The sequence below is a fragment of the Drosophila santomea genome, chromosome 2L, assembly GCF_016746245.2.
Source record: "Drosophila santomea strain STO CAGO 1482 chromosome 2L, Prin_Dsan_1.1, whole genome shotgun sequence".
Lineage (NCBI taxonomy): Eukaryota > Metazoa > Arthropoda > Insecta > Diptera > Drosophilidae > Drosophila > Drosophila santomea.
In genome coordinates this window covers 18,588,803-18,603,176 of record NC_053016.2, presented here as the reverse complement: position 1 = coordinate 18,603,176, position 14,374 = coordinate 18,588,803, and the positions used below count along the sequence as shown (strand labels likewise).

At 45.1% G+C, this 14,374-nt stretch overlaps 8 protein-coding genes across 11 annotated transcripts; 4 read left to right on the top strand and 4 right to left on the bottom strand.

The window, feature by feature from the left end:
* Nucleotides 1-30: 30 nt before the first annotated feature.
* Nucleotides 31-2,666, bottom strand: LOC120458395 (transducin beta-like protein 3). The gene is made up of 2 exons (XM_039646018.1): nt 2,516-2,666; nt 31-2,456 (listed from the first exon to the last, which is right to left on the bottom strand). Exons 1-2 carry the CDS (start codon nt 2,539-2,541, stop codon nt 119-121), a joined length of 2,364 nt encoding a protein of 787 aa, XP_039501952.1. The 5' UTR covers nt 2,542-2,666; the 3' UTR covers nt 31-118.
* A 288-nt stretch (nt 2,667-2,954) lies between these two features.
* Nucleotides 2,955-4,153, top strand: LOC120458397 (proteasome subunit alpha type-3). Its single transcript, XM_039646020.1, has 3 exons — nt 2,955-3,113; nt 3,173-3,738; nt 3,883-4,153. The coding sequence occupies exons 1-3, from the start codon at nt 3,093-3,095 to the stop codon at nt 4,055-4,057; spliced, it is 762 nt and encodes a 253-aa protein (XP_039501954.1). The 5' UTR covers nt 2,955-3,092; the 3' UTR covers nt 4,058-4,153.
* Nucleotides 4,154-4,356: 203 nt separating this feature from the next.
* Nucleotides 4,357-5,419, top strand: LOC120458848 (origin recognition complex subunit 6). The gene is made up of 2 exons (XM_039646674.1): nt 4,357-4,505; nt 4,562-5,419. The coding sequence occupies exons 1-2, from the start codon at nt 4,441-4,443 to the stop codon at nt 5,268-5,270; spliced, it is 774 nt and encodes a 257-aa protein (XP_039502608.1). The 5' UTR covers nt 4,357-4,440; the 3' UTR covers nt 5,271-5,419.
* Nucleotides 5,420-5,738: 319 nt separating this feature from the next.
* On the bottom strand, nt 5,739-8,570 carry LOC120447205. Of its 4 annotated transcripts, none has more exons than XM_039628737.2 (7): nt 8,419-8,570; nt 8,195-8,344; nt 7,106-7,260; nt 6,507-6,955; nt 6,350-6,454; nt 6,003-6,289; nt 5,739-5,912 (listed from the first exon to the last, which is right to left on the bottom strand). In XM_039628737.2, exons 3-7 carry the CDS (start codon nt 7,215-7,217, stop codon nt 5,906-5,908), a joined length of 960 nt encoding a protein of 319 aa, XP_039484671.1. In that variant the 5' UTR covers nt 7,218-7,260; nt 8,195-8,344; nt 8,419-8,570; the 3' UTR covers nt 5,739-5,905. The 4 variants fall into 4 exon arrangements, with proteins under 4 accessions (XP_039484671.1, XP_039484645.1, XP_039484654.1 ...); XM_039628711.1 differs by having other exon boundaries at nt 6,007-6,289; XM_039628720.1 differs by having other exon boundaries at nt 6,007-6,289; nt 8,199-8,344.
* Nucleotides 8,571-8,765: 195 nt separating this feature from the next.
* On the top strand, nt 8,766-10,205 carry LOC120447242 (vesicle-associated membrane protein 7). Its single transcript, XM_039628772.2, has 5 exons — nt 8,766-8,975; nt 9,106-9,426; nt 9,505-9,733; nt 9,803-9,870; nt 9,926-10,205. The coding sequence occupies exons 2-5, from the start codon at nt 9,223-9,225 to the stop codon at nt 10,079-10,081; spliced, it is 657 nt and encodes a 218-aa protein (XP_039484706.1). The 5' UTR covers nt 8,766-8,975; nt 9,106-9,222; the 3' UTR covers nt 10,082-10,205.
* On the bottom strand, nt 10,105-11,607 carry LOC120447226 (mitochondrial amidoxime-reducing component 1). The gene is made up of 4 exons (XM_039628750.1): nt 11,453-11,607; nt 10,772-11,394; nt 10,408-10,694; nt 10,105-10,334 (listed from the first exon to the last, which is right to left on the bottom strand). Exons 1-4 carry the CDS (start codon nt 11,457-11,459, stop codon nt 10,229-10,231), a joined length of 1,023 nt encoding a protein of 340 aa, XP_039484684.1. The 5' UTR covers nt 11,460-11,607; the 3' UTR covers nt 10,105-10,228.
* Nucleotides 11,608-11,734: 127 nt separating this feature from the next.
* Nucleotides 11,735-12,773, top strand: LOC120447233 (U7 snRNA-associated Sm-like protein LSm11). The gene is made up of 2 exons (XM_039628762.1): nt 11,735-11,801; nt 11,861-12,773. The coding sequence occupies exon 2, from the start codon at nt 11,895-11,897 to the stop codon at nt 12,672-12,674; it is 780 nt and encodes a 259-aa protein (XP_039484696.1). The 5' UTR covers nt 11,735-11,801; nt 11,861-11,894; the 3' UTR covers nt 12,675-12,773.
* On the bottom strand, nt 12,635-14,346 carry LOC120447200 (zinc finger protein 468). The gene is made up of 2 exons (XM_039628696.2): nt 13,897-14,346; nt 12,635-13,838 (listed from the first exon to the last, which is right to left on the bottom strand). Exons 1-2 carry the CDS (start codon nt 14,314-14,316, stop codon nt 13,035-13,037), a joined length of 1,224 nt encoding a protein of 407 aa, XP_039484630.1. The 5' UTR covers nt 14,317-14,346; the 3' UTR covers nt 12,635-13,034.
* Between the last annotated feature and the right edge of the window lie 28 nt (nt 14,347-14,374).

The window sequence follows — 14,374 nt, the reverse complement described above, 5'->3', positions numbered from 1 at the left end:
GGTGAGTAAACACCTCCAAACAAAAGTATATGCATGATTTTCTACTTTATTTTTTCTTAAAAATAATTAAACTGAATTAAGTTAACAATCATAAATGAAACTGTTCCAAAGTTAAATCCTACATGCACTTGACAATGAACTCTAGGAAAGCCAGCTCCTTGTTCAACTCGGTTACCCGCTTAAAGTGCCTCTGGACGTAGGGAGTGAGTACCTCGACCATGTTGCCATTGTTGTAGAACCTAGCTTTGGGATCCTGAAGGGCATCTCCGATCAAGTACTTAAGGATCATGTTGCCCGCATGCGAGTGGCGCGAGTTGGTGGTCCATGCCTTGACGTGCTGCAGCAGCGCTACTCGCTGGTCAACGTTCAACTGGTCAACCAATTGGCGGAGACCTGGTTCATCCCGCTTGCGTACAAAGTGGTTTATAATATCGAAGCTGGCTTTAGGCTTGTCCAGGTTCAACGCCAACACGAAGGCCTTGTGAAGCTGCTTCTGGGCATGCAGAAGGGAATGTAGAGTCTGTTCCTGCTCCAAGGTGGCTTGTCGCTGGTCTAGCGCTTCGTTTCGAGTTACCTGCGTGACATCACCGAAACGAATCAGCTTGGAGTCGGCGCCGCCGGTGTAAAAGAACCTATTGCTCCTGGCGGATACGGCCAGAGCCCAAACCCTATCGTTGTGCTCGTCCAGGGATTGCAAACATGTGTTTGTCTTGATATTCCACAGCTTTAGAAGGCCGTCCGAAGCAGCAGAGATAATGAACTTTCCGTGATCCAGGAACTCGGCTCTGAGTATGGTGCACTCCTGATCGAAGCGTTTTATGCAGGCAAAATTGCTGATAGACCAAAGCCGCAGAGAGCAGTCCGACGACGAGGTGAGCACGATCTGATCTACCGGAGAGAAGCGCACACTCCACACACCGCGAGTGTGTCCCCGCAGCACTCCCTGCAACGTGTTGGACTCCGCCAGCCACACCTTGGCCGTCTTGTCCTGTGAGGCGGTGGCAATAAGCTTGTTGTTCGGAGCATAGGCTACGCAGTTTACCTCCTTGTCGTGGGAAAGCGCTGCGTAGCGCAGGTTAAAAGAGTACAAGTTGCGATCCTCCTTATCCCTGGCAACCTGCCACACTTTCATGCTGCCATCCTGGCTCACGGATGCAAAGCCGGTGGCTCCGTTGTGCGTCATGGCCACGCAACCGATAGTGGACGTGTGGCAGTTGGCTTGTTGAGTCAGAGCCTCAAGCGAGCAATCCTTGTCGTGCTGAAGCCTCCAAAGCCGAACGCTGCAGTCCTTACCCACCGAAATCAGCAGATTTTGGGAGGCAGCGAGGGACATTACCGTATCCGAGTGACCCACGATCAACTTGCAATTCATATCGTGCTCCCTGTCGTACAGCTTGAAGTGCTTGCTGTTGGTGGCTATGGCCAGGTATCGATCGTTGTCGCCCATGAAGCACATGTCTAGGATCTCGTCGTTGTAACCCACCAAGTGTTTTATGGGTGCCAGGGTCTTAACGTCGTAGACCAAGATATTCTGCTCTGTAGTGACTAGGGCCAGCTGTTTTAGCTCGCTGCAGTGCAGCAGTCTACTTATTTGGAAATCAGATTGCGTGAGAATATCCCTGATCTTCCAAGTTTTACCATCGACCTGTTGCAGCTTGCCCGATCCACTGGCTACGATTATCTGTTCGCCCTCGTCTGTGTATACGACTCCCTCAAGCTCTTCGTACAAGGGGAGAACTTTCAGCTGCTTGCTCTCCAACTGCTCCTGCAATTGCCACACGATCAGAACCTTGTCCCGGCTTACAGTCACGATCTCATTGCAGTCGGACGCGTTGCTCTTAAAGCTTAAGCCTGTCACTTGCGATAGATGACCTCGCATCTTGTGCACCAGTGTCTTCGTCTCGTAGTTCCAAGCATAGACAGCATTATCTGAACCTCCGGCGTAGATCTCTTTGCGCAGCACATTGGGATGGAAGACGAGGAGCCAAGCTGGACCAGGAAAATCCTTGAGAGCACCCAGACAGCTGTTGTTCGAGTAGTCCCACAGCCTTAGTGTGGCATCAGCTCCGCCGCTGGTGCAGATAAGCCTGCCGCAAGGGCTGAACTCAACTCGGATAACGGGTCCCTTGTGCTGGGCCTTCCACAGCTTCAATAGCTTCCCAGTGCCCAGCTGCCACAGCCTAAGCAGGCCACTGCGATGGGCAGTGACCAGGTGTTCCTGGGACAGTCCGAAGCAGGTAATCGTGTCCTCCTCCACATCGATGTTGTCCAGCTCCGCTGGTTTCTTGTTATTACCGGACGAGGATGTCAAGCCGTAACTCTTTAGGATTTGAGAGGTCTGCACATCCACCTGGTTTACAGCAGAACCATTAAGGCAGTAAAGATGATGTCCATCCGTGCTCCAGGCGATGTCGCCGCCGGCGTAGAAGTTTGTGTAGCGCGCCTCCGCCGCATAGCTGGATTTTTAAATTTATTTATTCTTGTAAAAATCAGGTAATACGGATGTTTTGGTTACCTTTTCTCGCTGATACCCGCCAGCATGGTTTTCGTTGTTTATAAATACAAAAACCGCGTGCACCACGGATCGCAACAGAAACGGAACTAGTTCGAAATGAAAATTTACAGGGCATGTTATGGAGGCTCCAAAACATTTGGTTGGGGTCATAAAATGGTAAAATTTAAACTAGAAGGAATAATAACTAATCCCTTCAAATTGAAATTGCTTTAAGATCTTTAATGTTTCCATACTAAACTACCCATGTTTTGTGTTGCTGTGAGCCACTTTTGGCTCCGGTTATCAACGAAAGACAGCAATACAAATATGGCAATAATAAATATAGAATTATAAAATCCATAATTTTCTTTTTAAATTGGCGATTTTTTTTAATAACTAATATATCTGATAGTAGTTGCGATTGTTTTATTATTAACGATAGTCGTTCAGAGACTATCAAAACTCCGCCAGCCGATAGGTGCTTTTGTCTTGTCCACCACTAGCCAAGCAAAAGCCGTCAAATCATCCTCGCATTCGACCCAAGGTATTAAACTAATTTTTGCGTTTGAATTGTTTAAATTTCCACCGAATCTTCGCTATGAGTACTATTGGCACTGGAGTAAGTAGTCAGCGAACTCCCCTATCAGCAGATCCTTAACATCGCCTTCTCGCTTGCAGTACGACTTGTCGGCCTCGCAGTTCTCGCCCGATGGCCGAGTTTTCCAGATCGACTACGCCTCGAAGGCGGTGGAGAAGAGCGGCACCGTGATCGGGATTCGAGGCAAGGACGCCGTGGTGCTTGCCGTGGAAAAGATCATCAGCAGCAAGCTGTACGAACCGGACGCCGGCGGCCGCATCTTCACCATTGAAAAGAACATCGGAATGGCGGTAGCCGGCTTGGTGGCCGACGGAAACTATGTGGCGGACATCGCCCGGCAGGAGGCAGCCAACTACAGACAGCAATTCGAGCACGCTATCCCGCTAAAGCACCTATGCGATCGAGTAGCCGGTTACGTTCACGCCTATACTCTGTACAGTGCCGTCCGTCCCTTCGGACTGTCCATCATTCTCGCCTCCTGGGACGAGGTTGAGGGTCCACAGCTCTACAAGATCGAGCCGTCCGGCTCCTCCTTCGGCTACTTTGCCTGCGCCAGTGGCAAGGCAAAGCAGCTGGCCAAGACTGAGATGGAAAAGCTCAAGACGGATATGAAGATCGACGACTTGGTGAAGAGCGCCGGTGAAATGTACGTATGGTGTTCTAAATTGGGAGAGATTAAACTCAGCTCCCAGTGAAACCGGACTTCCTGACAATATGAATCAATTTTGGGACATCGGTTGCACTTCAAATCGTGGTTTTGCGGAAATAACGTGTATTTTCTATATTTTAGCATCTACAAAGTCCATGACGACTTAAAGGATGCGGACTTCCGCTTCGAAATGGGTTTGGTGGGCAGGGTAACAGAAGGTCTACATCTCATAAATCCCCCGGAACTGACGGAGAAGGCGAGGAATGCCGGTGATGCCGCCAACAAGGAAGAAGACAGCGACAATGAGACGCGCTAGTTCGTTTGTGCCAGTGAATCTAATTCTGGGCCTAAATACATAATGTTAATTTTATATTTCCCTAAAGCGCAAAATAAATAAACAAAATCGGGTAAATTTTTGGTTTTTATAAACAAAATAAATAAACAAAATCGGGTAAATTTTTGGTTTTTATATATCTATTTCCATCTTTAAATTTTCGTTTGATTTCCATGGTCTGAATAATAATAGTCTGGCTATCGGAACTGGTTCATTTCAAATGTAAATCTACATTGATATCGAAAGAAACTCGATTACTATGATTAAAGTCATATCGCTAACAGCTGATGCATTTCGCGCCATTTATTGTATTTTAGTTTGTTTAACGACACGACGTGAAATTCAGCCTTTTATTCATAAGTACAATGACAACCTTAATAGAACAGTTAATTACGAAAATGGGCCTAAGGGAGGAGCCAAACGTTTTAGAGTAAGTCAAAAATATCACTCTTTTAAAGGTTTAACCAGTAAAGTGGACCCTTTTAGGAAAACCACTGAATTAGTGCGCCTTCTGGAACTGCGCTCAACGAATGTCCCCCTGCAGATCAACGAGTACGGGAAGATAGTGTTGTGTGCGGATCTCGCTTCCTGCATGATGGGGATCGGGTTCGACAAGGAGCAGGCTCTAAAATTGTCCGGATTGCGCAAGAGCCACTACCTCAACAACAAGCGGATGTTTGAGAAGCTCCTGGACCTAAACAAACTGGCTAGCGTGAATGACATCTGTGTCCAGCTGGGTCTCAACGAAGTTGCCCGCAAGGCGGAGGAGCTAATGACTCTCTTCAGAGCCGTAGCGGCCACCGAGGACACCGGTATCGACACCACCCATCCTCAGTACGCCACTATGGCCGTGTTCCAGGCCTGCCGCATGGTCAAAAAGAAGGTCTCCAAGTCAAAGCTCATGCCCTTCAGTAACCTGCGACCCTCCCAGTTTCAGCTGCTTGAGCAGCAGTGGGAACGCATGATAGCAAAGCACCACAAGGAGAGCAAAGTACCATCAAGCAGCGATGTGGATGGTAAACTTAAGGACATCCAGAATGAGAATATCAAGGGCCAGGAGGCGAAGAAGGCACAGAAGCCTCAGGCGGAGGACTACGAGATATGGAAGGCGCGAATGCTGGCCATGGCGCAGGCAAAACTGAAGGAATTGGAAGCACCCCAATCCCATATGGATAGTCAACTTCTCGAGGCTTAGGGATTTATATTTTACATCCATTAAACATTTCCTAGTGAAATTCAGCTTGACTTGATAGATACTTACCTAAAACTTATTTAATTCATTAAGCATTCTCATTAGTTGTAAGTAATATAGAGAGCGCATTATAAAAAAAAAATTTCATTTAATTGAAGTTGTTTTTTTGGTTCCCAGCACAGCATAATCGCTCTAGGATTTGCCGATTGCAAGGACCCTATTCCCACGGTTTGAATGTAGGTGTAAGCACGCTAGATACAAACACTGAAACTACATTCGGTTCTCGGGTGCCATCGAATCAAGTTTATCAGTACAAAAGTTCGACCCACTCACCTTTGCGGATCTTTAATGCTTTTTTAAATGATAACGCTACCTGCCTTCTGTTTTGTGCAATAAACCTTTCCTGGAAAAAGGAATATTCGAATATTCAACGTCCATAAAATGAAATCCTCTTTTTCCATTAAAACTACCTTTTTATATCAGTACAAAATATATTTTCCTCATTACATTTCCGCAAAAAAAGTTAAAAAATCGTAACATATATTTATTTCTAGTTGGAAATTTCGTCAATAGATTTGGTTTTGTATTGCATATGAGCTAAAAGCAATTCGCCAACATCCACACGGTTCCCCTTGCTATCATGGGCTAAAAAGAAGACAGTTATACTTGCTATATTCTAGTTTAAAATAATATCGTTTTCATTTAGTTTACACAACCCCCTAAAGAGTTTATTACCTACAATTATAGATAATGGGCTCCACCAGGTCTCGGGTCTCCGGCCATGTAGTAATGAGTTCCTTCAGGTGCTTATAAAACTTGAGCCAGATCTCCCGCTTCAGTTCCTGCATCTGCCAGGTGGCTGACAAGTTGGATTCCATAGAATCGAAGAAGGATAGCATGGGTGTGGCACCCTCGATAGCAAAATAGTAGGTCTTGCCATTGACCTTTTTGTTCATTCTGTAGACAGCATGCTTGAAAGGACGATAGACACCGGCTCGATTGATGAACTGTGTCTCCAGGGGCTAGCAAATAAATCACTGTACATTTTATGCGAACTTTATGGTGCATTTGTCAACATTTACCTCGGCTTTGTCAAGTAATTTGCTTTCGAGTACGCCGTTGACAAACATTTCGTCGGGAATGAGGATAACCAGTCGGTTAATGCCGAAGGTAATGTTATTCGTATCCTTGGGAGTACATTTGTGTTACTTCTGTACACAGAAAAGGAGAGCAACTCACCTCGTACACGGCCATTCGGTGTTTGAGCCCATCGTTCTCGCGCTCGGGCAGAGACAGTTTGAGGTAGCCGTGAAAGTAGTTGGAGGCCATTCCGGCCGCATAGTCTAGTCCATGGGAGTCCCGTATCCAGTGGGAGTAGCTCAGCGTGCTCTGACCCGGGTCGCTAAAGCTCCAGATCCAATAGAGCGGCATGTAGGCCAGAAACAACGCCGTGGGGACTACGTCCCTGTAATTTCCTGTAACAGAAATCCGAAAAAATGCCACGAGAAGCAATCCCACCAGCAGGTAGATCGACGTGCTGTTGTACGTGCACGATCGCCGCAGGATCACCCACAACCGACCCTCGGGCATATAGTACCGGCCATTGCACCAATATTCGAGGACGCAGCGGTAAATACGCAGGAGTAGGTCAGCAAAGAACACGGTGGCAAGAACGCGAACAGAGGTGTCTGTAATGAGTCACAGACATATCAAAGACTAGAATAACATATTATCACATATAATATTAATATTAATATTTTTCGCAATTATAATTAGGCATATTGTTATTATAATGTCTGTGGTCATATAGTGTTTGGCGTGCATCAGTCGTCACTCACCTATATAATCAACTATCATCTTCCGCAAATAAAAACATTTCCTGCCCTTCTGCGCGCCGGTTGCGTTCTCCGCTTCTTTATCGTTGCTTGCGATTGCCATTAGTCCGTCCATATGGCTAAAGTGTTGCCAGATCGATTTGAAGAGCTCACGAAAGCTTCACAGGAATTTAAAATGCGATTAAATTATAAATCGTTTTTCGACGTGCTTACCTAGTACATATGTATACAAAACTGAAAAGATGAGTGAACTTTTATTGCTCGCACATGCAGCTGTACATAAATACAGATAAATGTTTGAGTACAAATTTTGAGCAGCGGAATGAATAAATTACATTGTTCAATATGTCTATTTATTACTTCTATGTTTGTTTACTCACATCAGATAAGGGAGAGTCTTTTTACATGAAGTATTTAAAAATGGTATTATTATTTCAAAGTACCGTTCATTTTTGGGCCTGCCATTCATTCGTATTCAAAATATAAGTTGTGCTTGGACTATTAGATACCCGTTACTCAAATCATAAATAATATTTGCTAAACATATCAGCATACATATGTGCTTATCTACCGGCAATCTGCCAAGATTTTCTAAATTCATTTTATTTAATTGATTCAAATTAGCATTAGGAGTTTTTGTGGTTTGCGGGTCTTTGTTAAACGAAAGACCAAGTTGCATAACGCCGAAAAATCAAAAGGCATATGCCAAACCCAGCTTTAAAAGTTTCCGGTAGTAGGAAATTTCTTAATAAGTAAAAATGGTTAACCTTTTATTATCATGGTACATAGTGTTCAATAAACATATATTGCGCGCTTTTACTCAACGAGTTTAATAAACTGATAGGTATACATAGGTAGAGGTAGAGGTACACCCTAATGGCACTGTGAGATTAATGAATAAATGTGTTTCATTAACCTTAAATACTGTGTTTTAATATAAAATATACCTTTGGTCAGTATTTATGGCCAAAGTTTAATGAGAATTTCAAGCCTCACATCCTGTGTCAAAAGACATTTGAAATCAATAATTTCAGGTAAATTAACTAAATTATGTGTATCTAGCGTGTGTATTTAAAGTGTTTAAGTGTTTACCTGCCTCTATTTCTATCCAGTACGAATCCAGGCTCAAATAACACCGGCCCAATAGGTGTGGGAATTAATTTTTAGCGTTTTACGATTGCGCTAGCCAAAAAAGATTTTTCAGGCGCAAACTTTGATATGGTTGATACTGCACAACAATTTCTATGAACACAATAACGAAACGTCATATACTGGTAAAGATGCGCTATGTCAGCAGCTTCCAGGAGTGTACTTACCTTTGTATGTGTGACTATGAATAGTTGGCTAGGATCATCTTTCGTAAAACCCTACGAATTAATTCCAACACCTTACTTCAACGGAATTTTCTCTGTTCGGGGAGATTCAACTGAGTGATCTAATGCTCTTGTCAATACTGCGGTGCTGCTCGTGGGATGCCCCTATTTAAGTGCCCTCATATCATTAAATCTATTATTCTAATAGGAATAATAATAGGACCGTGGAACGTAATTTACAAAAACGTTATTCAGTGTGACCGTGTGATAAAACTAGAATTTCGGTAACTGGACTCGGTGTCCAGTAAATATCGATGCATCGATAGTGCCGTCTATGATTCCCCACCACTAATTTTATAACTGCATCGAAGCGTCAGCAATTGTTGTTATTTGCAATTAATGAATATATGCAAAAATCGAGCTAACTCAGTGGTGTTGTAATGTATTTAAAGTGTTCGGTAAAAGTAATTGGAAATCAGTATTAACCAAGGCCGCTTACCACAAAATGTAAATCTGCAGTTGCCCTACCAAATTGAGGCGAACCTAATTGGATAAACAAAGCAAGTACTTTGATATAAGATTGCATATATGCGAAATTCATATGTTACTCATAAATAGAGTTATTGTTGCCATTAATAGGCTCGCGTTTGAATAGTAGTAGTTTCTCAACCGATACGTACTCTTCCTCAGATTCCGAGAGTGTGTCATCAGTGACGGATCGTCGTTGATTCCCCCGATAAGCAAAACAAAGCAGCGGCCTGAGGATCTGAACGACCGCGCCCTTAACAAAGGAGAATCTGTGGCACCATGCCGATACTATATAGTGTCATATCGCGGGGCACCACCGTGCTGGCCAAGTTTGCGGAGTGCGTCGGCAATTTTGCCGAAGTGACGGAGCACATAATCGGCCGGATCGGGGTGCACAACCACAAGATGACATACACTCACGGCGACTACCTGATCCACTACACCTGTGAGAACAAACTGGTCTACATGTGCATCACCGACAACGTGGGTTAACAAACCACTGCCCCAATTAGCCACCTTAGTCGCTCATTACTCAATCGATATCGTCTCGTTTCTTCGTAGGAGTTCGAGCGGTCGCGGGCCTTCCTCTTTTTGGCGGATATCAAGCAAAAGTTCATCCAGACCTACGGCCTCCAGGTGGCCACCGCCATTGCGTACTCGATGAACACGGAATTCTCCAAGGTCCTCGCCCAGCAGATGGTCTACTTTAGTCAGTCTCGGGAGGTAGACACCATTTCGCGGGTACATGGGCAGATTGACGAGCTTAAAGACATAATGGTTAAGAATATTGGTATGAAGGAAGGGAAATCTTTAAGTCCTTTTTGTTTCCTGACCCCCTTTTATCCCTTTTCATTTGCAGACAGTTTGCGGGATCGCGGAGAGAAGCTGGAGCTGCTGGTCAACAAGACCGAAAACTTGAGCAATAATGTGAGGTGATTTCAAACAGACTTTAAAATGTGTTTTCATTTGATCTCTCTTACAGTCCGTTGCATTCCGCAAGGCCTCGCGAAATTTGGCGCGTCAAATGTTTTGGAAGAACATCCGCATCTATGTGGTGGTGGGTCTGGTGATAACCTTCATCGTTTACGTGATTGTGAGCATGGCCTGCGGTGGCCTCGCTTGGCAGTCCTGTGTTTAGGACACGGTTAAAAGTTGTTTATATTGTTATAGGCGCATAACACATGTATATTTGCATATAAAACCCTACAGTACTCTCATTATCTATGTTATATGTAATAAACTTCAATGTATACCGGCTGAAATGTTGAAAAAGATAATGGAATGCTCATTTGTCCTCCACATATACCGCGTCGCTGGGCTTGACCTTTCCCGGCAGTCGAAGTCCCAAATGAATGCCCAGAGCCGGCGAACTGTAGTTGAACAAGCGATAGCTGTAAAGTCAAGATATGAGTTTCGAGATATGTAAGCCGTACAATTAAGATATTTCGATGGGCAGTGTCTCACCTTCTAAGCGTTTTGAGAGGTTCCCCTTCGGAACTCCTCTCGGCCGTCTTCGCATTTATGTTGGTAAAAATACAGCGAGTGCAAGGTGCCACCGTGCGGAAAACAGCGTCTTCTCCTATACGCAGCCACTGCCAATTGTCCTCGGCATAGGGTTCATCAACATCCATTTTCAGCTCGAAGTTACCTCGGAACTGCAGTGCATCTACAGGATTTTTTAGCCGAGTATTAAGATCGGCGATCGACGAAAGGTTGATTAGCATAAAGCTGGTGGCATCGTTGAAGGTACCCTGCGGAAAGAATACAAATCAAGAAATTTTTTACCCTAAGTGATTCTTAAATTTCGAAACGCCAATCAGGGACCTACCGAGTCCTCCTGTCTAATGAAGGGCATGGACTTTAGACGGGGATTGGTGCTTCTCACTGGTTTCGGATACGGATAGTGAACTAGCTTGAGGCCGCTCTCCTTCTTTAGGATGGCCTGGGAGAACCACGTGTTGATCCGATCTCCGCAGGGCATCACGTCTACTGAAACTCCCCAAACGGATGTGTTCACATCCCTGCCAGGACCGTCCAGGTTCTCGAAGTCCAGCTCCAGGTCCGGCATGTCCTGGGAGCTGAAGACAAGCTTGCTGGGCGATACCTTCTTCGACTTGATCTGGGTCATGTGCGGATACACCCGAGCCGTGATCATTTCGTTCTTGTCATTGACCACCATCAAGGTGCGATCCCTTATTCCCTCAAAGGACAAGCTAAGCACATCGCAATCGTACTCCACTCCAGTCTTCGAGATGTCCATGGGGGCACAGGACTTAACCGGAAAGAAGTGAATTCTTTCCACGGTGCCCACGCGTCGCCACTTTTGGGGCATCACATCGCGGGTCAGGTGGCGGTACAGTAGGTAGCTAGCCCCGCCCACTGCCACCAGACCCACGCCCACGGCCAACAGGGTCTTGGGACTGAGCTCAAAGGTCGAGTTCTTTCCGCCGGCTGCAGGATAAGCCAAGTTACTGAAGGATATCCCAGCTAATCCCCGCTTTTCACTCACTTGCCATCTCCTTTGCGTTGTAACACTTGTTGCTTTCTCTGCGTTAAAAGCTCCACTGATTAGGTTCATTGGACAAGAAAGCTCTCCTTTGATGAAGATCTTTCCAAGGCTGGACAATATATGCATGTATATCTGCGGACTTGTTGGCACATTTAAGTTGATAACAGAAACTGGCATAATGAACAAATGATAATGAATGTAACCTGATTTTTAGCGCTATTTTTCGGTTGGAAGGGTGGACTTACTAGTTTTATTTTTAAATTACCATCCCTGCTCCCTCCAGGTTAATCGATAACTGTAATCGGACATGCGGCCGGCGAATATGTTTACCTTTGTTTACAAAACATTTGTGAGAAGCCTGTTTCCTTTAAGAGAAATACATGAACATTTCAAGTTATTCTGTTTTAGCATCTGCAGTAACTTCTTTTAGCTGTCTTCAACAATGAGTGACACGGAATCGAGGGACAAAGAAACTTCAAATGACTCCTTAGAAATCTCCGAATTGGATGTGGGCAGTGATAGGTTTAATCCTCTTCGAGCGTTATACGAACCCAATTTTAGGGTCACCGATGCCGTTCCTAAGGTCCTCTACCAAAATCTGGCTGCCTTCGACAGTGCACTTAAAAAGTTCGGCATCTGGCAGCTAAATAAGCGCCAAAAGCCGGGAACAGGAGAAGCAGGGGATCAGGGGACATCGAAAAAGGCTTCCTCTTCCAGATCTGCAGATATCCTGCCTCCTCAGCGACGTTTTGAACCGCACCAGATGCCCACCACCAGCACCAGAAAGAAGCATCATCGAAATATTTTCACCTACATGGAGGCGGCTGTTGGACCACTGGAACTCCTAACAAAGTGCATACCTTCTACCAGCCACCATGAATCCACCGAAAGTAGACGAGTTCGGGTGGTGATTCGCAAGCACCGATCGGTGGGCGGCAGTGTAGAGGGTGAACTGGTGGCTTTTGACAAGCAGTGGAACCTCCTCCTCAGAAATGCTACCGAAACCTGGAAACGACGAAAGTACAATTACGGAAAGCAAAACATATGCGACACATCTGTTGATTGCACAGGCCGCCTCTTGGAGTTGGGTATCACTGTTCCCAGGCATCAAGTCAAAAGTTTGAACCGAAAAAACGTGGAGATTCGGCGAGAGCTCCCACAGATTTTGATACGCGGCGAAAATGTGGTTTTAGTTAGTTTAATACCTAATCTATCAAAATAGTGTATAGCTTAATAAAAGGTACATTTTTGTAGAGTTCTACTTAAACAACTACAGCTACTACTTAAGCAACTTCAGCAAATAAATTATTAATATGTATAATCAAGTTAAGCTACGATTTAAGCATAATTGTGCAATATGTATGTATAATTATGTATTATATTGCCATGTGAGGATTGGATGTTTGGTAGGAATTGTTTTGTTTTTAGAGGAAATTAAAACTATTAATCCTTGTTTCTCGAAACGTACTTAATTAACAAATGTCTCCAGTACCTCTGGATCTCCCTCCTCTGATTCCATTTCTCCCTTCTGGGTGTCAACCTGCTCATTAAGCTTCAGCATCTGCAGCGTCTGGAATCTCCGTCAGCAAAATTCGCAGGAAAGCTTCCGCGCACTGTCACCGTCGTGAAATTTCCGGATATGGTTTTTCAATGTGCTATTCTCTCGAAATTGCCGGTTGCATTGCGGACAACTTAGTTTTGGCTGGTCGTGAGTTCGCCGATGAACGGCCAGTGCGGAGCTGGTCTTCGAACTGTGCCCGCACACCTCGCAGATAAAGTTCCTTTGTCCGGCGTGCATGGTCTGGTGCTGTTGGAAGTCCCACTTGGAAGGTGCGTTGTAATCGCATCTGTTGCATTGCCACTCCGGCCGCTTAAAGTGGTACCGTGCCTGGTGCTGTTCTAGTTTGGAGGCGAGTGGAAAGCTCTGGTGGCACACATGACAAACATTAGGATTGGGTCCCTCATGGACTCGGAATTTGTGCAGCCGGAGTTGGCGCTCGTTAAGAAACCGTCGGTCGCACTCCTCACAAATGGTTACTGATATGTGGTTTGTGGGCATGAATTTAAGCAAGCTGTGATAGTATTTTGGATAGCGGCAGTGGAAATCGGAGTTGCTTAACTGCATTACATACTGTCGCTCAAACCAGACTTGCAGGAAACGGGCACTGGCATTGACCACCTGTGGGTTCAACTGAAAGTGAAATCGATGAAACAGTGCCTCTGCCACTTTTTGGGAGCTGTCCATGCGATCTTTCCTATTGATCCCGTGGTCAGTTATCCAGAAAAATTTGTGCCTCCGCAGTAGCTGTATGAAATACTGGATAACTCCGGGGTTGGTGCGCTGCAGGCTGTAAAAGGCTTTGTTGGGTTTGTTAGAGATGTGGTCCTGTGGAAAGTAAAGAAAGGTAGTCAAGCAAGTGTGCTTCACAACCAAGGCTGCTTACATGGCGGCTACTGCTTTTGAAGACATCATGGCCCTGCTCGTCCTCTGGTAAAAAGCTTGGTTCAGCCTCATCTTCCCGAAATTCCACATCGATGATCGATTCCTGGATCTTCGCCAACTTGGATTCCTGGGCAATGGATGCCTCTAGGAGGTTGGTCTTCTCCACCTCAACCTCGTCCTGGATCTCATCTTCATCTACATTAAATCTACCTTTTTCTCCATGGTTTTGAACCAGGTGTCTCATGAATTCCTTCCATTTGTCACCGGCAAAAGTGTCCGCATTGCAAAGACAGCATTTAATTAGAATGGAGGAGTCACTTCTCATATATACGCGAGCACTTTCTACATAATGCTTCTTGTTTGTGGGTTGTGGTGTCATGTCCTTAGAATGTGCATGCAATTTATACCAAAAATTACACATTTATGAACTGCTTATCGCTTTCAGGTCCGATTAGTTGTCGGCTTTCGATAACTAATTT

Bases quoted from the DNA above. Each gene is read 5' to 3' on its own strand.
- LOC120458397 (XM_039646020.1), top strand. From the start codon at position 3,093: ATGAGTACTATTGGCACTGGA. The intron at 3,114-3,172 runs GTAAGTAGTCAG...TCTCGCTTGCAG, and splicing joins TGAGTACTATTGGCACTGGA to TACGACTTGTCGGCCTCGCA. The intron at 3,739-3,882 runs GTACGTATGGTG...TCTATATTTTAG, and splicing joins GTGAAGAGCGCCGGTGAAAT to CATCTACAAAGTCCATGACG.
- LOC120447200 (XM_039628696.2), bottom strand. From the start codon at position 14,316: ATGTGTAATTTTTGGTATAAATTGCATGCACATTCTAAGGACATGACA. The intron at 13,839-13,896 runs GTAAGCAGCCTT...TACTTTCCACAG, and splicing joins TCAAAAGCAGTAGCCGCCAT to GACCACATCTCTAACAAACC.
- LOC120458848 (XM_039646674.1), top strand. From the start codon at position 4,441: ATGACAACCTTAATAGAACAGTTAATTACGAAAATGGGCCTAAGGGAG. The intron at 4,506-4,561 runs GTAAGTCAAAAA...GGACCCTTTTAG, and splicing joins GAGGAGCCAAACGTTTTAGA to GAAAACCACTGAATTAGTGC.
- LOC120447233 (XM_039628762.1), top strand. From the start codon at position 11,895: ATGAGTGACACGGAATCGAGGGACAAAGAAACTTCAAATGACTCCTTA.
- LOC120447242 (XM_039628772.2), top strand. From the start codon at position 9,223: ATGCCGATACTATATAGTGTCATATCGCGGGGCACCACCGTGCTGGCC. The intron at 9,427-9,504 runs GTGGGTTAACAA...GTTTCTTCGTAG, and splicing joins ACATGTGCATCACCGACAAC to GAGTTCGAGCGGTCGCGGGC. The intron at 9,871-9,925 runs GTGAGGTGATTT...TCTCTCTTACAG, and splicing joins CCGAAAACTTGAGCAATAAT to TCCGTTGCATTCCGCAAGGC.
- LOC120447226 (XM_039628750.1), bottom strand. The intron at 10,695-10,771 runs GTAGGTCCCTGA...TTCTTTCCGCAG, and splicing joins TCATTAGACAGGAGGACTCG to GGTACCTTCAACGATGCCAC. The intron at 10,335-10,407 runs GTGAGACACTGC...TTGACTTTACAG, and splicing joins CCTCTCAAAACGCTTAGAAG to CTATCGCTTGTTCAACTACA.
- LOC120458395 (XM_039646018.1), bottom strand. From the start codon at position 2,541: ATGCTGGCGGGTATCAGCGAGAAAAG. The intron at 2,457-2,515 runs GTAACCAAAACA...TTAAAAATCCAG, and splicing joins GCGGGTATCAGCGAGAAAAG to CTATGCGGCGGAGGCGCGCT.
- LOC120447205 (XM_039628711.1), bottom strand. From the start codon at position 7,217: ATGGACGGACTAATGGCAATCGCAAGCAACGATAAAGAAGCGGAGAAC. The intron at 6,956-7,105 runs GTGAGTGACGAC...GACTCATTACAG, and splicing joins GATGATAGTTGATTATATAG to ACACCTCTGTTCGCGTTCTT. The intron at 6,290-6,349 runs GTAAATGTTGAC...TTTATTTGCTAG, and splicing joins AATTACTTGACAAAGCCGAG to CCCCTGGAGACACAGTTCAT.